The 19,077-nt window shown below is 48.4% G+C and overlaps 1 protein-coding gene and 1 long non-coding RNA gene across 2 annotated transcripts; one reads left to right on the forward strand and one right to left on the reverse strand.

The window, feature by feature from the left end:
- Positions 1 to 7,685: 7,685 nt before the first annotated feature.
- Positions 7,686 to 11,558, reverse strand: LOC125184497 (uncharacterized). The gene is made up of 3 exons (XR_007168605.2): positions 11,288 to 11,558; positions 9,625 to 9,835; positions 7,686 to 7,885 (listed from the first exon to the last, which is right to left on the reverse strand). It is a non-coding gene; the product is annotated as an uncharacterized lncRNA (long non-coding RNA).
- Positions 11,559 to 11,688: 130 nt separating this feature from the next.
- Positions 11,689 to 15,710, forward strand: OAZ1 (ornithine decarboxylase antizyme 1). The gene is given in 6 exon segments (XM_048077751.2): positions 11,689 to 11,888; positions 14,139 to 14,196; positions 14,198 to 14,284; positions 14,414 to 14,586; positions 15,078 to 15,163; positions 15,281 to 15,710. Coding segments are annotated over 6 exon segments (651 nt in total). The 5' UTR covers positions 11,689 to 11,772; the 3' UTR covers positions 15,412 to 15,710.
- The last annotated feature ends 3,367 nt before the right edge of the window (positions 15,711 to 19,077 follow it).

Here is a 19,077-nt window from a genome sequence, read left to right on the forward strand (position 1 = left end):
GGGACGGGGACAGAGTGCTGGGGGCTGGGGCGGCATCGTTGGATGCCGGGGGCTCCTTTCGTACTGTTCTCACCGTGACGTTTCAATGGCTGGCCCCCAAACACTTTCTGACTGCTGTGTGTTTTCCCAGTGACTCAAAGGCAAGAATCTTTCAGAATAAATCATTTCGAGGCAGGAGAAAAAAAAAGGAACAGCTCTGACCCCACACGTACACACACTCCCCTCCTCCTCCAAGCGTGTTTTGGAGCTGCTCAAGCAAAGGGAAGAGTGAGCAGGAGTAATTTTCCATGGATGCAGGGAACAATTGAGCCCCGCGTGGTTTTCGTCGTTAAAACGCTTCCCTCCAGCAGTTTCTGCTCCTCCACGCCAGACAAAGGAGATGTGCATGCAGAGACCGGTTCAGCTTTGCTCCACCCTGCGGTGCCGAGGTGTGGGGTGCCGGGGAGGAGGCACGGGGGGGACGCGGACGTGGTGACGTGGGCTCGCTCCAGCCGTGCTCCCTTGGTATGTCGGGGATGCCTGAGTCAGCCGGGGAGGCTTGGGCACACCGACACGATGGTTTGGTCTGGGGGAAGAGCTCTTGTGGTGCTGGGGAGGGACGTGAGGACGGTGCCGGTGTTGCGTTGGTGCTGAGTGGCTGCAGGAACATGGAGCGAGGCTTTGGCATCCTCAGCGCTGCACGGGCTGCAACCAAAAGAGCTCTGAAATGTCCATCTCCAGGAGCTGAGGGACAGGAGGGAGCAAGGCTGGGGCTGGCAGGTCTCTGCTCTTACACATCAAGCCCCGGCATTGTTTCTGAGCCCCGTTTGGTGCCTTATTCCTGCTTTTCCCCAAGTGATGCTGACTACACCCACCGTCCTGGGAATGTGCTGCTCATGGGGAGCACACGGGGCTGAAGGGCAGCAGCGCCCGCTGCGTGCAAACCACGTCAAGGTTGCCTTTAGCTCCGGGTGAGAAGAAAGATGAAAAGCAACCGGTTTTCACCAAAAAATATTTTCTTAGTTCCTCATCAAAGATTGGCATTGTGGCAGCTAGGCAGACTCAGGCCCAGACTGGTGGGAGATCTCTAAGCAACATTTTTGTGGCGCAGAGTAAGATTTTGCCAGCCTCCTCCCAGCCAGCCAGGTACTACTGAGCCAGTGGCTCAGCCCAGAGCTGGTTTACGGCCCTTCGCCAGACCACTGAAGAGGGCTTTCAGCAGAACATCAAAGACAAGACTCAGAGAATCACAGGAGCCAGTGCTGCAGCTCCAGCAGCCCTGCACAAAAGCCCCAACACCTTGGTTCCCTTAGGACCCCCAGGTGTGCGTGCCAAGCTTTTTGCTCCTTGCTCTACGTGCTTTTTCACTTCCTATTGCAACAGCCAGCAAATGCATTTATGAACAGCTGGGTTTTGCCTAGGAGCTGATGGCACTTAGCATGGCCGTGGATTGATGCTTTACATCCATAGCTTGTGCAGCAAAGATTTGGGGTGGCTGAGACTCTTCCTTGACAATAAGCAAAACAAGGCAAAAGGAAGCTATTACAGAAGATGATCTTGGTTTGCTTAGCCAAAGACAACAACAACAACAAAAAAACAGCCCACAAAGGCCTGAGGGGTATGATTGCTACACATAAAAGCACCCGTGAGAGGGCTGGGATGCTTATTTAAGCATAAGGACAATGTTGGCATGAAACCAACTGGGTAAAAACTGGCTGCAAATAAATGCAAGTGGGATTAAGAAGGTGTTTCCCAACTCTTAGAGTGCTCAGCTTGTGGAAGAGCCTTGCAGGGGATGCACTGGAGGCTGAGAGGGTGGAGCACTGCACCGTTTTGAAGGGAATCCCAGGTCTACATGTGGACAGCGGGTCGGGATTTGTCTCTTGTCTCTCCTGGCCCCACAAAGACATCCCATGCCTCAGTCTGGAAAACTGGGAGGCTGAAACTTGCACCTCGGGGAAGTCCCAGTGCTCAGCATCCCCTTAAAGCCATGCCAAGAGCTCCTGAAATCTTCCCAGATGAAAAATCAAAGCAGCTACATAAGCTGACTTCCCTTGGATTGTGTGCGCCTTGAGATTGTTAAAGTACTACAATGAGCAGGGATCTTGGAGAGCTACAACAATAGCTTATTTTGAAGGAAAATTAAGACCAGCTTGTTTTTCCTAATCTTGCAGCTTCCTCCAAACAAATGTGTCACAGCTGTTATACCTGGAGGTCATGGAAAAAGGGTCTCAGCAGAACAGCTGTGAGAAGCGGTTGAGGCAAAGAGTGTGAATGTGTCCTCCAGCAGGTCGGCATGCTGGGGTGCCAGCAGGCTGAACTGGGATGCTGAGGGCTTAATCAGGCCTTGTGTAGCATGAAATTTGCATTGGTTTGCATGCAAGGCTCAGGAAAGTAGCTGCTGCCCCAAATATTCAGTTTTTTTGCCTCACTGACTGATCAAACTCAATTTAGTACTTGGGTCAGATGTCAGATGTAAATTCCCTTCTAGTTAAAATTCAAAGAGTTTAAAAAGTCCCAGGGACACAGGCGGTGGTGATGCAAGTAACCAGAGTCTCGTTGCCATCCCCCTGGTGCTGCTGGACAAAGGCAGAAGCTGCACCACCGGCAGGCAGAGCCGCTCAGAGGTGCAGGGCAGTGGCGATGTCAACATTAAAATTAAAAAATATAGTTTTGCATAAATTGATATTTCGCAGCTGTCTCCACAATATTTCATGGGAAAAACCATCCAGTTACCACAAGCAAGCGTATTTCTAAACCCATTTAAAATCTTAAAACCGCAATACATAAACCTAACAATACCGAGCAGCAAGACATCAGGAAACCATTGAAAGAAAAGCCCAGTGTAATATAAAAGAGAACTAAACATGACTATCGCTGCCAAAGAATAATCTCCTCTAAATATTTTTAAAGGTAGCAAAGAGGATTATTGATGAGGTTTAAGACAAGATAAGGACAGATAATTTAGGCTCCAGAGAACATTTTGCGTATTCTGAAGGTACTGCGAGGTCAACCGTCTTTTGAAAATGACCTAAAAAAAAAAACAAAAAACAGAACAACAAAAGCCCAGTCCATTTTCTGAACGATTTGCGGTTGGAGGGGCTTTGCCTCTGTACGGCCCAAGGTTGGTCCTTTCTCCGTGCCTCAGCTTCCCCATCCACAGTGACACAACAATGCAAGTTACAGCCTCCGAAGGGAGCCCGAGGGCTGCTTAGAGGTAACGCTGACAACTTAAATACGTACAACACAAATTCTGTTTTCGCTGTCTCAGTACAGGTGGTCACAGGGGTGGTGCAGGATCTGCTGGAGGCACGCTCTGGTCGGTGCCAGGCCAGTTTTTGTGTGCATGCTGCACCCGTGGAGCCCTGATGTGACGCAGCAGAACTGCGGGGCCGTTGCGCTGCGTGCGCTGCTCTGGCAGCCGTGGCACTGCCCTGCTGGCTCTCGCTGCTTCCTGTCACGTCCCGGTCCTTGAAGAACAGCGCTGATTACATTTTCCTCCCTAATGAGCTCAGTGAGTCTGAGGATGGGCTGAGACTGCCCCAGAGGACTGCGTTCAGGCCACAGCCCGAGCTCGAGGAGACGTCTGCGCAAAGCACACACATTGCATGGAAACGCCACGGCAGCAAGGAACCGGGCGCTAAGAAAGCTGCCTGCTGCATGACTGAAATCCGGGGATGTACCAGAAGGGCAGGGGACCACCACAGTCTGCATGCCATTTAAAAGGATGTACACAGGAGCCAGACCAAAATTACCCCACTGACGCAAGGGAGGATGGAGAGAAACATTCCCATGGAGGCTAGGCATCCATAGGACCAAAAGCCACAGCCTCAGGAGCTAAAACACCCCAAAACCAAATTTCAGAAATAGTTCTCAACTCCACACAGACAGCTTGTTTTCTGTAAGCACAGCTGCTCCCTTTACTTGCATGCACTTCTGAAGCAGGAGGTTTTCAGATTGTCTTCTGAAGTACTTGGTAAAAGTCACGGTAAGCAGGAAACCAGCCTAAATTGGGTCATTAGTCCAACCAGAACGGTAATTTTCAGGTTTCGTGCCTTCCTTATGCCACTGCTTTATCTTCTAGCACCTTGGATTTATTGGGAGTTACGAGTACGCGCTCAGCAATGGGTGGAAGAGTGCTTTGGCAGAGGAAAGGACAGCCATGTTCTGGAGCTTTCCCGCGGGTGCCTGGCCCATTCTCAGCTGTTCGGCTGCCCTGCTTCTGTAGCAGGAAGCCCCCTGGGCTGAGGTGGCAAATCCAAGTACGGTTGCACGAGTACAGAGCTCCCGAAGGTGGGGTTATCTGGGAGGCTGGGTGCCGGGCATCGCGACGCTCCCTGCACCGCATCCCGCCTTCCAGCCAGGGATGCATCGACCCTGCAGAACTCAGCTTCCTCCAGAAGTTAATGTCAAGCAGGAGGCAGTGTAAGTTAATTTGTACCTAGGGTGGCTTCATAAATAAAAACCTTTAAGGAAAACTGGAAAATTGTGGTAATGAAATAGAGGTGCCTTCATTTGAAAGCCTCTGCTCTGACTCCCAAGTGCAATGACAGCCTGGGGACTCGGTACAGCGGGTGCACTGTCAGGGCTCTACCTGCATGGGCGATGTCTTGCCAAGCTGCCACCTTCCACAGGCTTAAACTCAGGAGTTTTTTTTATAAAAACCATAAACAAACAACCCGAGCTGCTAGCAGCCTGCTAAGCTGGCTGGCGGTCGGCTGCAGCTCCGCCCTGGCTCGGAGGGATCGCTGGCTATCTCTGTACGCACCGTGAGTAAATATTGGTTCAAACACAGAGAGCTCGTGGGCTAAAGCACAAGGCTGCATGAAGCTCAAATAACCAGGCTGGTGGCCAGGACTGGCCCTCGCTGTCCCCTCCTGTGTCACCCAGGGGCTGTGCTGGCTGCTAGCACTGCTCCGGCTGCTAGCACTGCTCCAGCGAGCTCTGGCCAGCCTTGTGCTTAGCACAAAGTCCCCTGGGATTATACCCGAAATAAAGCAGCACGCAGCACACATATACAGCTGGACGAAAGCTTGCGTTGCCAATTCTGCTGGTCGGAGGCTATTCTCAGGCTTGTTCCCAGCTGCAGCAAAGGGGCGAAGTGATTCCCTCACCAGCAACTCTCAAAAGGACGAGCAGGGCACATAACTCATTGCAGGCTAAATAACCTTCCCTGCCCTCGGGGCTTGTTCATTTTATTTATGGGAAAATATGCTCGTTAATACTCTTATCACAGGAACGATCTAATCGGGGGGGGGGGTAGTCTCCTTTGAATATATCCATTTTAATGAGCTGTTGGCAAAATGTTTAGGCAGGCAAAACCGACTCTGAACGCGCTTCTAACAGAGCAGATTCTGCACAGGTCTTAACGTTCATCCTGCTGGCATCTGTTTGTTTTGATAACATTTCCAAACGAAATTACGAATTACAAAAGCCAAGCTGTACTGTGCACTTCCTCGTCCCTGAGGTTGACTGATCCAAGCACAACAAGAACTGAAGGAAAATAAGCAACCCTGTCCAGCTCACCCGCCCGCCCTTGCGACACGGAGGGTGTAGAAATGGCCCCTCCTGAAAAGAAACGTCAGAACTGCTCTGAAAGAGAAAAGGGAAGCTACACCAAAACTAACTAACTAACTAACTAAATAAAATAAAATAAAATAAAACCAAGTAAATAAATTCAGTACACAAAGGCTCCAGCAAACAGCTTGGCAAGGGGGTCAGCAGAGAAAGAAAACGCTTGTGGAAGAATTCCACAAAGCCTCTGCACACCAAAACGCAGATTGCGTATGATCGGACAGGGGCTTGTTTTCTCAGGACCAGCTCTGCGAGGTGCTGTGCCCCCCTATTCTGTCCCTGCTAGCAGGATTGAAAGAGCTCGATCCGGTCCCCAAATTAAACTCCCCTCTGTAGGTCTGCACACTTTGCAGGAATCTGAACCTTGTCACCACTCATTTAACACAGGAACGGAGAGGGCAACCCCTGGGAGCTACATCTGGCCCGAAGTAAATGAAACAGAAAATGGATCGTGGAAGGGAGGATGTTGCAATGGCTTACACTTCATTGTTTTGCAACTACCTCTGAATTCCTCATGACTGTTTGCTCATAATTGGCAGCAGCACCCGGAGAAAAATCAATAGAAAAATCAAGCACTTTTTCTGAAATTACAGAACCGTAACGACAAATTGCTCAGGCGCACACTTCTTTCCCCGACAATGTTAGGGTGCCGTCCCCTGACGGTCTCCTGTGTCTCCGGCTGCTGGCTGGCGCTGCCCACGTTTCCTGTTCTCACTTCAAGCTGCTCCTCTCACCCCCGCATCATTTTTATAAGGAAACCAAACTGCAGCGCCTCAAAAGCCTGCTCCTGCAAACTTAGAGAAGACAACTTGGCACTTATTAGTGACCAGCACTACGTTGGTTTACACCCCTAAAAGCAATACTGAAATTTTAAAGCATTTTAAGCATCTGTTACCTCATCTGCATTCAATATATAGTCCTCTTCATACCAGCTGTTTTTAAGTGAGAAAGCAGAGTTCCAAAGTTTCTTTGGTAAGAAGCACAGACATTTGTTGGCCCAACGTACTAGCGACTGCTTTCTTCTTGTTTAATATCTCACAAGGATCTTGGAAAATAAATTCTTCCCTGTGCTGGTAAACACTGAAGAATTCCAGCCTTACTTTGCAGTGGCACGCAGAATTTCCTTCCAGCACAAGGGGGTCTGCAGAAAACCTGACCTTCAAATCACACCGTTCTTTCAGGGAAGTCAGTGAAAATGAGGAGAGTTTGCCAGCTACAAAAAGTGTTCTAATTACATGACCCACAAAGATCAGAATAGATTCTAACTCACCAAAGAGCGTTGTTAGTGGGGGAGCATTTAAAATTAGGTAACTGACAGTTAACTATTACCTGTAAGACAATGAATCCGGAGTTTGAAGGAAGGAGACAGATAGACCTAGGAGCCCCACTTTAGAAGATTTAGGTCTTACAAAGTTTAGAAATAACACTGTCCAGTGTTTTGATAAAGACCTCATAAACTTGTGCTGAGCTTTGTCTCCACACAGAACTGACCAAACTGAACATTTAAATTATCCTGGGACAAGAAGCAGCTAAATTACAGGGTGGAGAAGTCATCACAATCACTCATGTGAAAACACGTCATGACAGACATCTCTGTGTCATATTTTGTTCTGTTTTGGTGCTTGGCTGCATCTCTAGATAACTCTTAAAACTGTTAGAACAATGAGTGTCTTCCTGGAATGGAAAGAAAGAGAATAGGCAAGCAGAACAACTTGATTTTATAGTCTGGGTTACTTGATTTATTGAAATAGTTTGTACTACTTTTATGGAGATACTAAGTGTGCAATGCTATGTAAGGACTGTCCATACTTTAAAAGAGAGCTTGTGTTTTTCTTTCTGTTGTACTTGCCTAGTCAGCAAATCAGAGGCAGATTAATTCCCATGATGCTGCTAAATGTCATAAACATCTCCTCTTTCCACATCCAAGAAGAGCTATGACAGCACGATGCAGCTAAGCAGGAAATATACTGGGCTTTCTGCTACGTGTTCATTACCAATCTTTTCCACTCATCTTCACTGAAGCTTTGTTGCTGCTCTAGCACATGCGAGTGGGCACTGCTGCAGTGCAGCCTGGGCAGCCCACTCCCCAGTAGCATCCTCAGTGGCAGAAAAAAACACAGAAACACTAATGGTTGCAGTTGTGTTATTTAGTCTTGTTTTAATCACCTAAACAGCAGAACAGCTTATCTTTCATTTTCTAAATAAAAGAAGTGATACAGCTACAGTATCAACTTGCAGGATTTCAGGATGGTCAAGTCTTAAGAGTGTTTTGGATCCTGCACATCTTCCTAAGCACTAGTTCTGTGTCATCTCATCACAAACTCCTGCAAACCTGAAAGCAGACAATGAAGAGGAAAGACATTCCATTACTGGTCTTGTCCATTTCTTCCTTGAGCATCTGTTTACATCAGCTACCAACCTTGACCTTGATTTTACTTACTCCTGTGCTGTCATAAACTCTGCTTCTAGTCTAACACCCTTCAGAAAGTAAAAACTATAAAAACTTGACAAAAATCATTAACTGGTGATTCTGATTAATGTTTGGGATGTCTCTTGTTAAAAGAGACAGAAAGACATGCTGAAACGAGGTAAAAAGAAAAGCAAATGAAGTTCTGGAAAATAAAACTCTCTTGTTTTCCTCAACCTGAAACTATTCAAACTTAGGTTCCTAGTCTGGAGTTCGGCTGTGTTGCTTCTTGTGTACTTTCTCCGTTAACAGGTCTGGTTATTTAGTAACTCAAATTGCACAAGATATTTTCCCAGCTGATTTTATACAGTCTAATTACTATGACCTGTTTGTGTAAGACAGAGAACTTCTGGGACTCGCTGCACGCTCTCCTCTGAGGAGTTCAGTAAGCAGTTCAGGAGAGAGCTGCTGGAAGCTTACTGGCACAGGCTCTCTGCTGCTCGTCAGCTCTGGGGACTATGCTGGTCCTTTGAAATGTGTCCTGGAGACATGGTAGTTGGGGGCAAGTGGAATGAGCAGGTCTTTGATAGCGTGTTTGTGGACACCAGCACAGGACTTGGGATGAACTAGAGCCTCAGGACTTTGATGGACGAGAATGTCTACTTGCAATTGTCCCTCTTGCCTCTGTGTTGAAAGCTACTGTGCCATAGCAGATGTGGGTGTATATGAATGGAAGCCCACATGTCAGCTGTTAGGGTTCACTGCCCAGTTATTAGATAACACCAGGGATTCAGTGTTGGCCAAAGATGCCAAACAAAATGCAGCTGGAGCAATTGGGACACAGACACACAGTTACTTCTGCATACTCTGCTATGGTAGGATAATCATGGCAAAACAGTGGTAAAAAACAGCTGGAGATGGCAACATCTCAAAGTGCCTCAGCTGTTAATCCTGACAGTCTGAGTCAGAGTCTTCTCTGTGAGGATTTATGAATCATTGTCACTGCTAAACTGGAAGAGGCTGGCTATCTCAGCAAAACTGCAGCTGGAACTAATCCCACACAATATTTAATGCACAAAAAGAAAACAGGTTGATTGGGCTTTTTGCAGACTACAGAACACCACAGTGTTATCCAGGTCACTCAAGTGTAAAATGGAGTGATGGCCCACTGAGATGACAGGTATCCAATGAGCAAAGCTGTTTCCAGTGCCACAGTAAAGAGGAAAGCAGCTGCAAAGATGATGTCCTTTGACACAGTGCCATTATCAGGAATTACAGCCAGATTACCACATAAATAATAAATGTCATTATTAGAAATAATGAAACCTAAACCAAAATGCTAAGGCAGTCCTTCCATCAACAAATATATCTTCCCCCTTCCCCCCCCGGAAAACCTTTCTAAAACAACACACAAAACATGAATTGCCAAATCTTCTCTGATGTGCTTCATTTGGTCCAAATATTCCTGAGTTGCAGCTATCCTATTGTTTCAAGTTGGTCTCTGGGTAATGCATTAAATGGCAATCAGCTTCCCATCCATAAATCAACAGCCACACGTAGAGAGTACGATGAAAGCACCAACATCGCATTTATTTTGTGTTCTGGGAGCTAAGTGCAGACACCTGCAGCAGGAAAAGGCTTTTTCTCTTGTACCTCTTACTTACCGTGACTCCCAGACTAGTCACTGGCTGCTGGCCAGGCTAGGCTTGTCGTCTAAGCTGCAGGAGAACAGACAATGTTTTCGTTTGGCAATACACTTTGTTCCATCACAGTCAATCAGAGCAGTTTCAGGACACAGAAGGAGGGTGGGGATTTAGACACTTATTCTTGTTCAAAGTGGAACCAATCAATGGTTTATCCATGTGCTCAGAGCTCCTGGATGGGAACATTTTAAAGCAAATAAATATAAACAACACAATAAAAATATTATATATGTATACTCAGATGCAGCTACAGTACCTGAAGGCAATAAACAGGCTTGTTGTAGCCCGGGTTGAACAAAAAAGAAAGAATACAGACATCTACATTTTTATACAAAACCATGATTTTTTTAAAAAAATCATTACAATGTATCTTTAGTAGTTTTCTTTGGCTCTATAAAAATCTTTTTTTCCACTTCATTTACAAGGCATACCTGCCCACAAACTCAATTCAGCATCATGTAAACCTTTATTTTAGCTTTCTTTCAGTGTAGGACAGTAACATCCACCACTTAGGATGTGTCCTGACTTGCACGATGTGCTTCTGGCTTGGTTTTTAGAAAGGGGCTGGTATCACCTAGTAAGCAATAGGCTGAAATGTTCAGAACGGACTGAGTCAAAGATTGGACCAGGGAATTCTCATGTATTTATTTTCGTACACATTTGACTGCTGCTTTCTTTTCAATTTAAGAAGGCGTTTACACCTGTATTGTCCAGAAGAGATCTGGGCTGTCTGAAACACTCAGCCTTTCCTTCAGACCTTGCTCTCGCAGTGGGGTGCAAAGACGCAGCTGTGCCTCGAAGCCTCGGGTTCCCACAGCGCTTGCAGGAGATCAGAAGCGCCGTGCAAGTTATCAGGGGAGCTTTACGGTTCGTCACGGGGCTCGGGGAGCAGGTTAGCGTCTGCTATGTAAATAACCAGCCTTTATTTGCTTCCTCATTGAAGGTACAGCACGAGGCTTTTTTCTGTTCAGGTTACTAAGAGTCACTACCCAGACAACTTGAAAATTATACACCGCACAGTGGCCAGAATAAAACACAAACTGAAGGTAAACGCGACGTTGCGATTCTAGCATCAACCAAGGATGGGCGCACCAAAAAGAGGTCACACTCCCGGCCTATTCCTCCTGGGACTCCCCGCCCTGTACTTGGGTGACTGGTTAATTATTTTTTTTTGACGTTTCTCTCAGCATCCAGCCTATAGGACTACAGAGAATGGCCTCAAGTTGCACCAGGGGAGGTTGAGGTTGGAAATTAGGAGGCATTACTTCTCAGAAAGAGCAGTCAGGTGTTGGGACGGGTTGCCCAGGGAGGTGGTGGAGTCACCGTCCCTGGGGGTGTTTAAGGAGAAGTTGGATGTGGTGCTTGGGGACGCGGTTCAGTTGGCGATAGTGGTGGGAGGGGAATTTTCATCTTGGAGGTCTTTTCCAACCCTAATCATTCTATTAATTCTATGATGCCCATGCAGGGCAAGCCTGAAGCCGCAGGAGCCATCCCCTTGTAGGACCTATCGGGGCCCCAAGCCTACGGGCCGCTGAGGGCACCCTCAGGGACACCGCCTCTCCCCTCCCCCCCCGCCGCGCATGCGCCAGGCGCGGCCCGGCCCCTCCCTTTCCCCGCAGTTTACCTCAGCCAGGCGGAGGCGCCGGACGCGGGGCTCGAACCGGCGTCCCTGCGATCAGCGAGGGTTGCGACACCGTACCGAAGCCTCCCAGCCCAGCCCCGCCCCGCCCCGCCAGATCCCGCCCACCCGCGGAGGCGTAGCCAATCGGAGCTCTCCGTGACTCCCAGTCTCGTCGCCTTTCCAACCAGCGCCGAACTCCTCGCGCTGTCGGCCAATAGGGAAAGAGCTCGATGTTCCGCCCCCGCTCTCCCTTTAGCCAATGGGAAGCGAGGCTTTCTAAGTGACAGTTGGGCCGTTCCCGCACGGGAGCTCTTTCCTGTTCGGGGGCGTGGTCTGCTCCGGGGGGGCGGTACCACATGGGGGGGCGTGGCCGCACAGAGGGTATATAAGGACCCACTGCGGCCGGGGTGCCATTTTGTGTAGCAGCGCCTGGAGAGCGGCCGGCGGGAGGCAGCGGAGGGTTTCGGGGTTCGGACCAGAGCGGCCGGATGGTGAAATCCTCCCTGCAGCGGATACTCAACAGTCACTGCTTCGCTAGAGAGAAAGAGGGGAATAAAAGCACCATCATGCCCGCCGTGCTGAGCCTCAGTACCGGACAGAGCAGGTGAGGGGCTGGGGCCTCGCTCAGCCTTTGCACCGCAGGGCGTTCGCCGCTGCCTCCACTCCCCCCCCCCCTCCTCCCCCGCCGGCTCTGGTTTTCTTCCTCCTCCTCCTCCTCCTCCCCCCCGGACCGGGGGCAGGGCTGCTCCGTGGTGGGGGCGGGCCCTGCGGCCTGGCCTCCTCCCCCGTAAAAGAAGGGGGGGGGGGGGGGGAGGGGAAAAAATACAAAAAAAATTACTATTGTTTCTTAATTTTCAGACGTCTAAGGCAGCGCCGTAAGGTCGGTTACGCCCCTAGCCGTGCCAGGGGACACGTCCGAGCCCCCCCCTCACACACAGCCGGGCCCGGGCAGGCGCCCCCCGAGCCCCCTCGCGGTGCCACGTTAGCGGCAGGCCCCGGCCCCGCGCTGGGCTCAGCCGAGGGGGGAAGGCTGGGGCAGGGCACCCCCGGCCCCTCGGGGGGCTGATCCGCCGTACCCCCCCCTCCCCGGCGGGGTAACGGGGGGAAAAGGCTCCTGAAGACAAAAGGCACGGCCCCCAGGGGGAGAAAAGGCAGGATTAGGCAGAGAGGGGAAAGGGCTGGAAGCTGTTAGCCCCTTACGTAAGCGCAGATATTCTGGAGAAGTAATCGAGGTGCTGAGCCTAAAGCAGAACGTAAGGCTGTTACGGGAGCTCTCAATTTAAAAGCCAACGGAAGGATTAAACAATCCTAACAGATGCTGGGGAGAAGAGATCTGGATCGGGGTGACGGGGCTGCAGTGATGGAAGCTTAGGACGTGGGTCTGCCCTGAATAAAGAGAGTGAAGAACAGACCTGGTGTGTGCATTGTGAGACCAGCCCTAGAATGCTACAGAAAGCTGTTTTTATACTTAACTGCAGGTTAAAGAGAGGTGATTTTTTTTTCAAGAGGAGTAAGATTACCCAAACATCACGAAAATATATTCTCAGTTATAAACTGTAGACAGCCTTCATTATATAGTGCTTTTCATTGGGTGAAAGGTGAAATCATAAAGGATTACTACTGCACAGTTCTGAACAAGGTGTTCAAAGGCTTATTTGTAAGGCTAATTAGGAATACGTAGATCTGCAATCATTCTGAAATAAAATAAGTAATGCTAGTATTAAAATCATTTCAGAGAGTCTAAAATAATGGATTGAACACATTTAATTGAGATTGAGCACATTATAATTTTTAGTTTAATAGCTTCATAGCCGCTGTGCTTACTAATGCCTTCTGGCATTTAATATTTGACCTATATGGCTATTCATTGCCTTTCTAATACGGATTATTCATCACAGATTCCAAGCTCATTAAAAATTAAACTCGTATGAACTGTGCAAAATGGTGGATTATTTTGTACATGTTTATTCTGATTTGCAAATGGCTGCTGGCACTCACAGACAGGACGATTGTGAAAATTTCCCTAAGGGCCTCGATTGCTGCATCTGCTGAGATGACGCAACTCAAGAGTGAGCCTGCAGGGTGAAGGATGGTGCAGAGGGAGGGGCCAGGCGGCACAGCGATTGCTGTTCCTACAGTAGAAGGCTTATTCACAGCCAAGCAGGCTTAGAGATGGGATGAAACAGCACACACAGAAGAAATGTTTCATATCTGAAGATAACATTCTTCACCTTAAACACTGAATGTGGCTAAGCAAGGTATAATTGCTCCAAAAGTCAGTCAGTAGAAAGACTTGGAGATTTCCAAATCATCAGATGTGGTCTTTAAGTTGAAACTCGAGAGCTTGCTTCTGAGCTTTGCCTGATAACATTTGAGATAGTGTCCTCTGCGAGGCTATTTAATGTAATTTTCTGACCTCAAGCCAAAAGAGCTGATGCAAAGATCTAATGTAATTAAGGCTGTATATCACAGGGAAAAACGATTTCCAGGGTGGGGAAGAAAATGGGATTTTGCATACGTGGTAGTGAAATGGTTCCTTTCTTGAGATCAGGTCAAACATACAGCTGCCATGATACAGAAGTGTACTTCATACCAAGTTGAGAGTATTTTCATCTCCAAGCTAGTATTTCATTCAGTATAGTACAGTAGTAGCTTTCTGATGCCTGCAGATCTGGGCTTTAGGTGATGTTCTCGTGCTTGGCCTGTATGTTCTTTTGTCTTGCTACTTGACTAGGTTGCAGTGGGAGGAGTTCCCTCAGTCTACAAAACTGTGCCCTCTAATCCCTGTAAAACCTAGAATTCCCAGGGCTCTAACACTGCTGCTTGTTTACCTTTAACTGTGATTCTTTTCTAGTTCCAGGGTTCCCTTCAATTGCTGTAGTAACCTGGGTCCGGGGCCTCGGTGGTGCTCCTGATGTCCCTCACCCACCCCTGAAGATCCCAGGTGGGCGAGGGAATAGTCAGAGGGATCACAATCTTTCAGCTAATTTATTTTACTCGGTGAGTATGAGTAATGTTAAGCAACTTGCTCTGGTAGGTGGGAAACTTTTCTTGTCCCAGCCCTTTTAATGGGAGTTAAATCTTCTCCAAAATGAACTGGAAGTAATGTTGCACGTATTACTGCTACAGGATAATCGGCTGAATGTAACAGAAGAACTAACATCTAATAACAGGACAAGAATTCTGAATGTCCAGTCAAGGCTTACAGATGCCAAACACATTAGTTGGAGAGCAGTGCTGAACAACAACAACCTCTATATAGAAATTCCCAGTGGTGCTCTGCCTGAAGGGAGCAAGGACAGGTGGGTAGAATAAAATGCAACTTGAGTTTGATTTGTCTTGAAGATCTAGCATTGTACTGTTGATGTTCTCTTCAGTCTGCTCATGGTGCTTGATGCTCTCTTGTAAGAGACTACAACTAAGTGATCCTGATCTGAGAGCTTCATCTGCTTGTTCTGTCAGGCAAAATCAAGGGCAAAGATCTGATTTCAAATCGCATTCGTGGTAGTGGTGGTTGCTTTTATCCACTGAAAATACCATTCTGGTTCTGAGTCCGTCACTGCAGTTCTCCCTTTAGCTGCAACAAAAAAAAACATTTTTTTGTGTAATTAAGATTTAAATTTGTGTCTCAAGTTATAGCTATGGCTTGGGGATTTCTCGTTGGTGTGGGTCTCCAACCCATGCCTGCTACTTGTGCTTGTAATGTGTGCAGGTGGGTTCGTGGGGCCTTGCTACCCACCCCTGAAGGAAGCGCTTGCTCATGTGCATTGAATGCCTTGCATTTGTTTCGTAGTTTTGCAGTTCTTCTGGAGTTTGCTGAAGAACAGCTTCGAGTTGATCATGTGTTCATTTGTTTCCACAAGAACAGAGATGATAGAGGTAGGTGTTAGCACTGTCACTAAAGATGTTAATGCAATATTTGAAGTTGGTTTTGGTGGAAACTTTTAACTGTTATTTGATACCAAGAGAATGAAATGTTTTCTTTTTTTTTTCTAGCTGCATTGCTCCGTACTTTCAGCTTTTTGGGCTTTGAGATTGTGAGACCAGGGCATCCCCTTGTCCCCAAGAGACCAGATGCTTGCTTCATGGCCTACACGTTTGAGAGAGAGACATCAGAAGAAGAATAGATTGCAATGTTTGCCTTTTAGAGCTTTCTTGTTGTCTATAAAGATGATTCTGTAGAAATTTTGTCAACATCTATTACAGTATATATAACTTTGTATGAGATGTTGTGACCAACTGCTCTGGTGGTGAGATGTTGAAAATTTCAGACTCCACATCTTTTTCTGGATTTGTGCGCATGTTGTGGTTGTGCAAATAAATGCTCCCTCCAAATTAGCAGTATATTTCTTGAAGTTTAATATTGTGTTTGTGATACTGAAGTATTTGCTTTAATTCTAAATAAAAGTTTATATTTTACTTTTTATCGCTGGTTTAAGATGTTTAAGACTTGCACTCTGAAGAGCTGGCTCTGGAACTCTCCCAACCATTAAAGTTGCAGGTATGGAAAGGCTTGGGTTACTTAGCCTTGAGCTCCAATCAAGTGATATGATCTGTCAGGACTTGCAGTCCTGGAAGAGCCTGCTTTTAGTGAAAGAACTATAGTAGGTTATCCGTTCCTACTGGTCATTGTGATCAATGATGGAGCAGCAGTATTAAACACCAGTCAGGCTGGCAGCAAAGTCTTGTGGCTTTTTTATTTTTAAATTGGTTGGAAACAGAAGTGCTGAGGTACTAACAGGCCAACTCCTGTTCTTACCCCTGCCATCAGAGTGGTTCTAAAGAGTGTTTATCAATATGGTGATAGGCGCTTTATATATATATAAATATATGTAAATCCCTGCTATATCAATGTTTCATAGGATAGATAATTCAGGGTATGAGTTGGTTAGAGTGAAATGCTGAGAAGCACAGTGCACGCATGCTATGAGGTTCAAGCAGCTTTGAGAACCAAATAATGCACTTTAGCATCTGAAATCAGTGTTAGTGGTAGCGGTGGAGTCCCGTGCTGGCATGCAAGATGACTCACTGCCTTATTGGCTGTGATCTAGAAAGGCTTGTGGCACTTGCATAGCTAAATACTGTCACTGAAGCTAAGGCAGCCTCCAGAAGGGGGCTGCAAATCAGGCAAAACATTGGGGTTGAAGTACAAGGAGAAGGGAGTTGAGCAGTGTGTGTGGGGGGGCCACAGCCACCCAGACAACATCTGTGATACTGAACAGAAGGGAAAAATGTGGATGTACCCAGTGCTAGATTTTCCAGAGCTTGCAAGTGTAGCTGTCACCTACAGTGGTAAGTCTCCAGAGGGCTGTGCTTTAAAACATGTTTCAGTTTTTTTAGCTTACATTTGCAGCTGTATATGCTTGTTTAGTGCTATTGGATCCCATTGAACTTCGTCTATAAAGCTTATAGCAGTGAATCCCTGGGGTTGATTGAGTGCTGGCTCCGAGGTTATTCTACCAGGTTTCAAGCACCCCATTGTTCATGCTGTTGAGTCAGTGTAAGCTCAAGCACATGATCCTCGTTCATTCCAGCGTGTGCTCTGCTACCAGCCTAATGTCCCCAGAGCTTGGCTTTAGGATCCAACTCACCTACATGCTTAAATGTGTAAATGAGTCCTGGGGGGCTGCTCTGTGGGGTGATCCTTAGGCAGCTGTTCTGGGCTGCGGAATGCAGGCATTGCGTGAGTACGTCAATCTGCTGCTACCCCTACAATTCTGCTCTCCGAGCAGCGAGCAGCGGTGGGCAGGTCCCGTGGTGGTAACTGCCCCTGCTGCAGCACAAAGGGGCCTGCGGGTGTGGTGCTGTGATCCCAGAGAGCCTGGTGAGTGAGCAATACTGATGGTCTGATTAATTGGCTTCAGGCACTTACCAAGCCTTTTACTAACATCTGGCTGGACCCTTCACACTCCCAGCTCCTTGGGTCCTGGTATACCTGGCACAACAGCGGTTCCCGATAGACCCGGGCTCCTGGCTGCTCTTTAGCCAGGTGAATGCAAGCAGGCTCCTTCCTACTGTCACTTGCTTGTGGTCTTATAGTCATGTGCATGCTTTTTTTTTTTTTCTTTTTTTTTTTTTTTTGGAAAGCTGTGAACTTGCCAACAGCTGTCGAGGAGGAGGGGGGCATGAGGTGGGAGAGGGTATTCCTGCCTTTTCCCAATAAGTTGGCAAAAGCATCAAGTTCCTAAGAGGATTCTCTTGAGAAACTTGTTTTCCTCTCACCTGTCGTGGCAGTGATGCTGCTGCCTGCCTTCTGTGGGGATGAGCAAGTGTGGAGCCCACATGGTTCTGCCTCCAAAGCTGTGGACCCCTGCAGGCTTTGCTGGCCGCGGTGCTCCAAGCTGCCCCAGCAGAAGGGGCGAGGGTCACCGATGGTGACGATCAGTTGGAAACCAGAGCTGGGGGTGCAGGTGGTGCTTGGAGCTGCTGTCGTGGCAGTGACAGAGGATCTGGCCATCCTGGCCCCTGGGACACCAGGGGCTGAGGTAGGCCTGCAGGAATATATATATATATGTATTTTTTTATTCCCCTAGGGTGAGGTGCCCGAGCAGGCCCTGCTGCTGAGCTGCTGCTACTGCCAGGGCTTTTACTGCCATCTTGTAGCCATGCATGATACTACAGGAGCAGCACTGGGGATGCAGGGCAATGCCTCCTGCACGGTTCTGGCCCCAAAGCTCCTACTGGGGGACTCTGGTTTTGTGAACCAGCCGTGCTTGGGTACCGAGCAGATTTGTGTGGCCAGGGAGATTTTTCCACCCCACTCCTTCCTGTTTCTTGTCTGTGGGACCTGGTCGCCCTTGGTCCCACCTCCCTCGTAGCTCTGTTTGGGAGATGCTGGAGGCAGGGACGGTCCCCACTGCGTGCAGAGCCTCACACAAAGGGGCTGTGATCTCAGCTGGGTGCGAGCCCCGCTGCAGTCCAAGCAACGAGGCTGATGCCCCCCTGCACTGCGGGACTCAGCCCTGGGCTGTGAGGCTGGGGATGGAGCACATTTCTGCCATGCCAGACAGGAAGAAAGCAGTGCCCTGGGAAAGCAGCACGTTGTTGGGGCAGGGCAGGAGGCAGAAACCCACTGTCTGGGAGCATTTTTCTCTGTGATTCTGTCTCCACGGTCACAGCTCCTGTTTACCAAGGTTTTTTCAAGTCTGGGGACTGCCATGAAGGATCCTTCCCAGACTCAGCTGTGCCACTGGCTCTAGTGACTGCCCAGTGTGTCACCGTCTCCATCGATGGGACACCAGACCCGCCTCTGCGGGGAAGCCCCCAGGGCCCATCTCACTGTGTGCACAGCCCACAGCAGCTGCTCTGTCTGCTGTCAGGTGATAGCTGTGAGTGGATTAATAATTACTTAGTTAATAATTATATCAACTACCCAAGCGGGGTCTCGTGTGACACTCTACCCCCTGTGCAGACAGCCGTGCCGCTGCCATGCTCACGTGGTTTGGGGCTCTAGGTGCTGATCCTGCACAGTGCTGAGCAGCCACCGCCTGCACGAAGTGTCCTTGAGACGTGTCCCCTCAAGTGCCATGGGACAGGCATGTGCATCTGGTTATGGGTCTCTTTACAGGGGAAGTGTATTTATTGCAAGCTGCTCTCAGTTTAGTCAGCACGTGAGTCAGATCTTGCTCACAAGCAGGTGACGTTTCCCTGCAAGTCCCGTTCCAGGAGTGGGACCACGGGGGGCACACTTGGCTCGGGGGCTCAGCCGAGAATAGTTGCCAAAGGGTCTGGGGCTGTGTGTGATGGGCTCATGTCCCCAACATCCTAACCCCAATTTGCCAGACCCCAGGTGT

Source organism: Anser cygnoides, chromosome 27 (assembly GCF_040182565.1).
Source record: "Anser cygnoides isolate HZ-2024a breed goose chromosome 27, Taihu_goose_T2T_genome, whole genome shotgun sequence".
NCBI classification, from domain to species: Eukaryota; Metazoa; Chordata; class Aves; order Anseriformes; family Anatidae; genus Anser; species Anser cygnoides.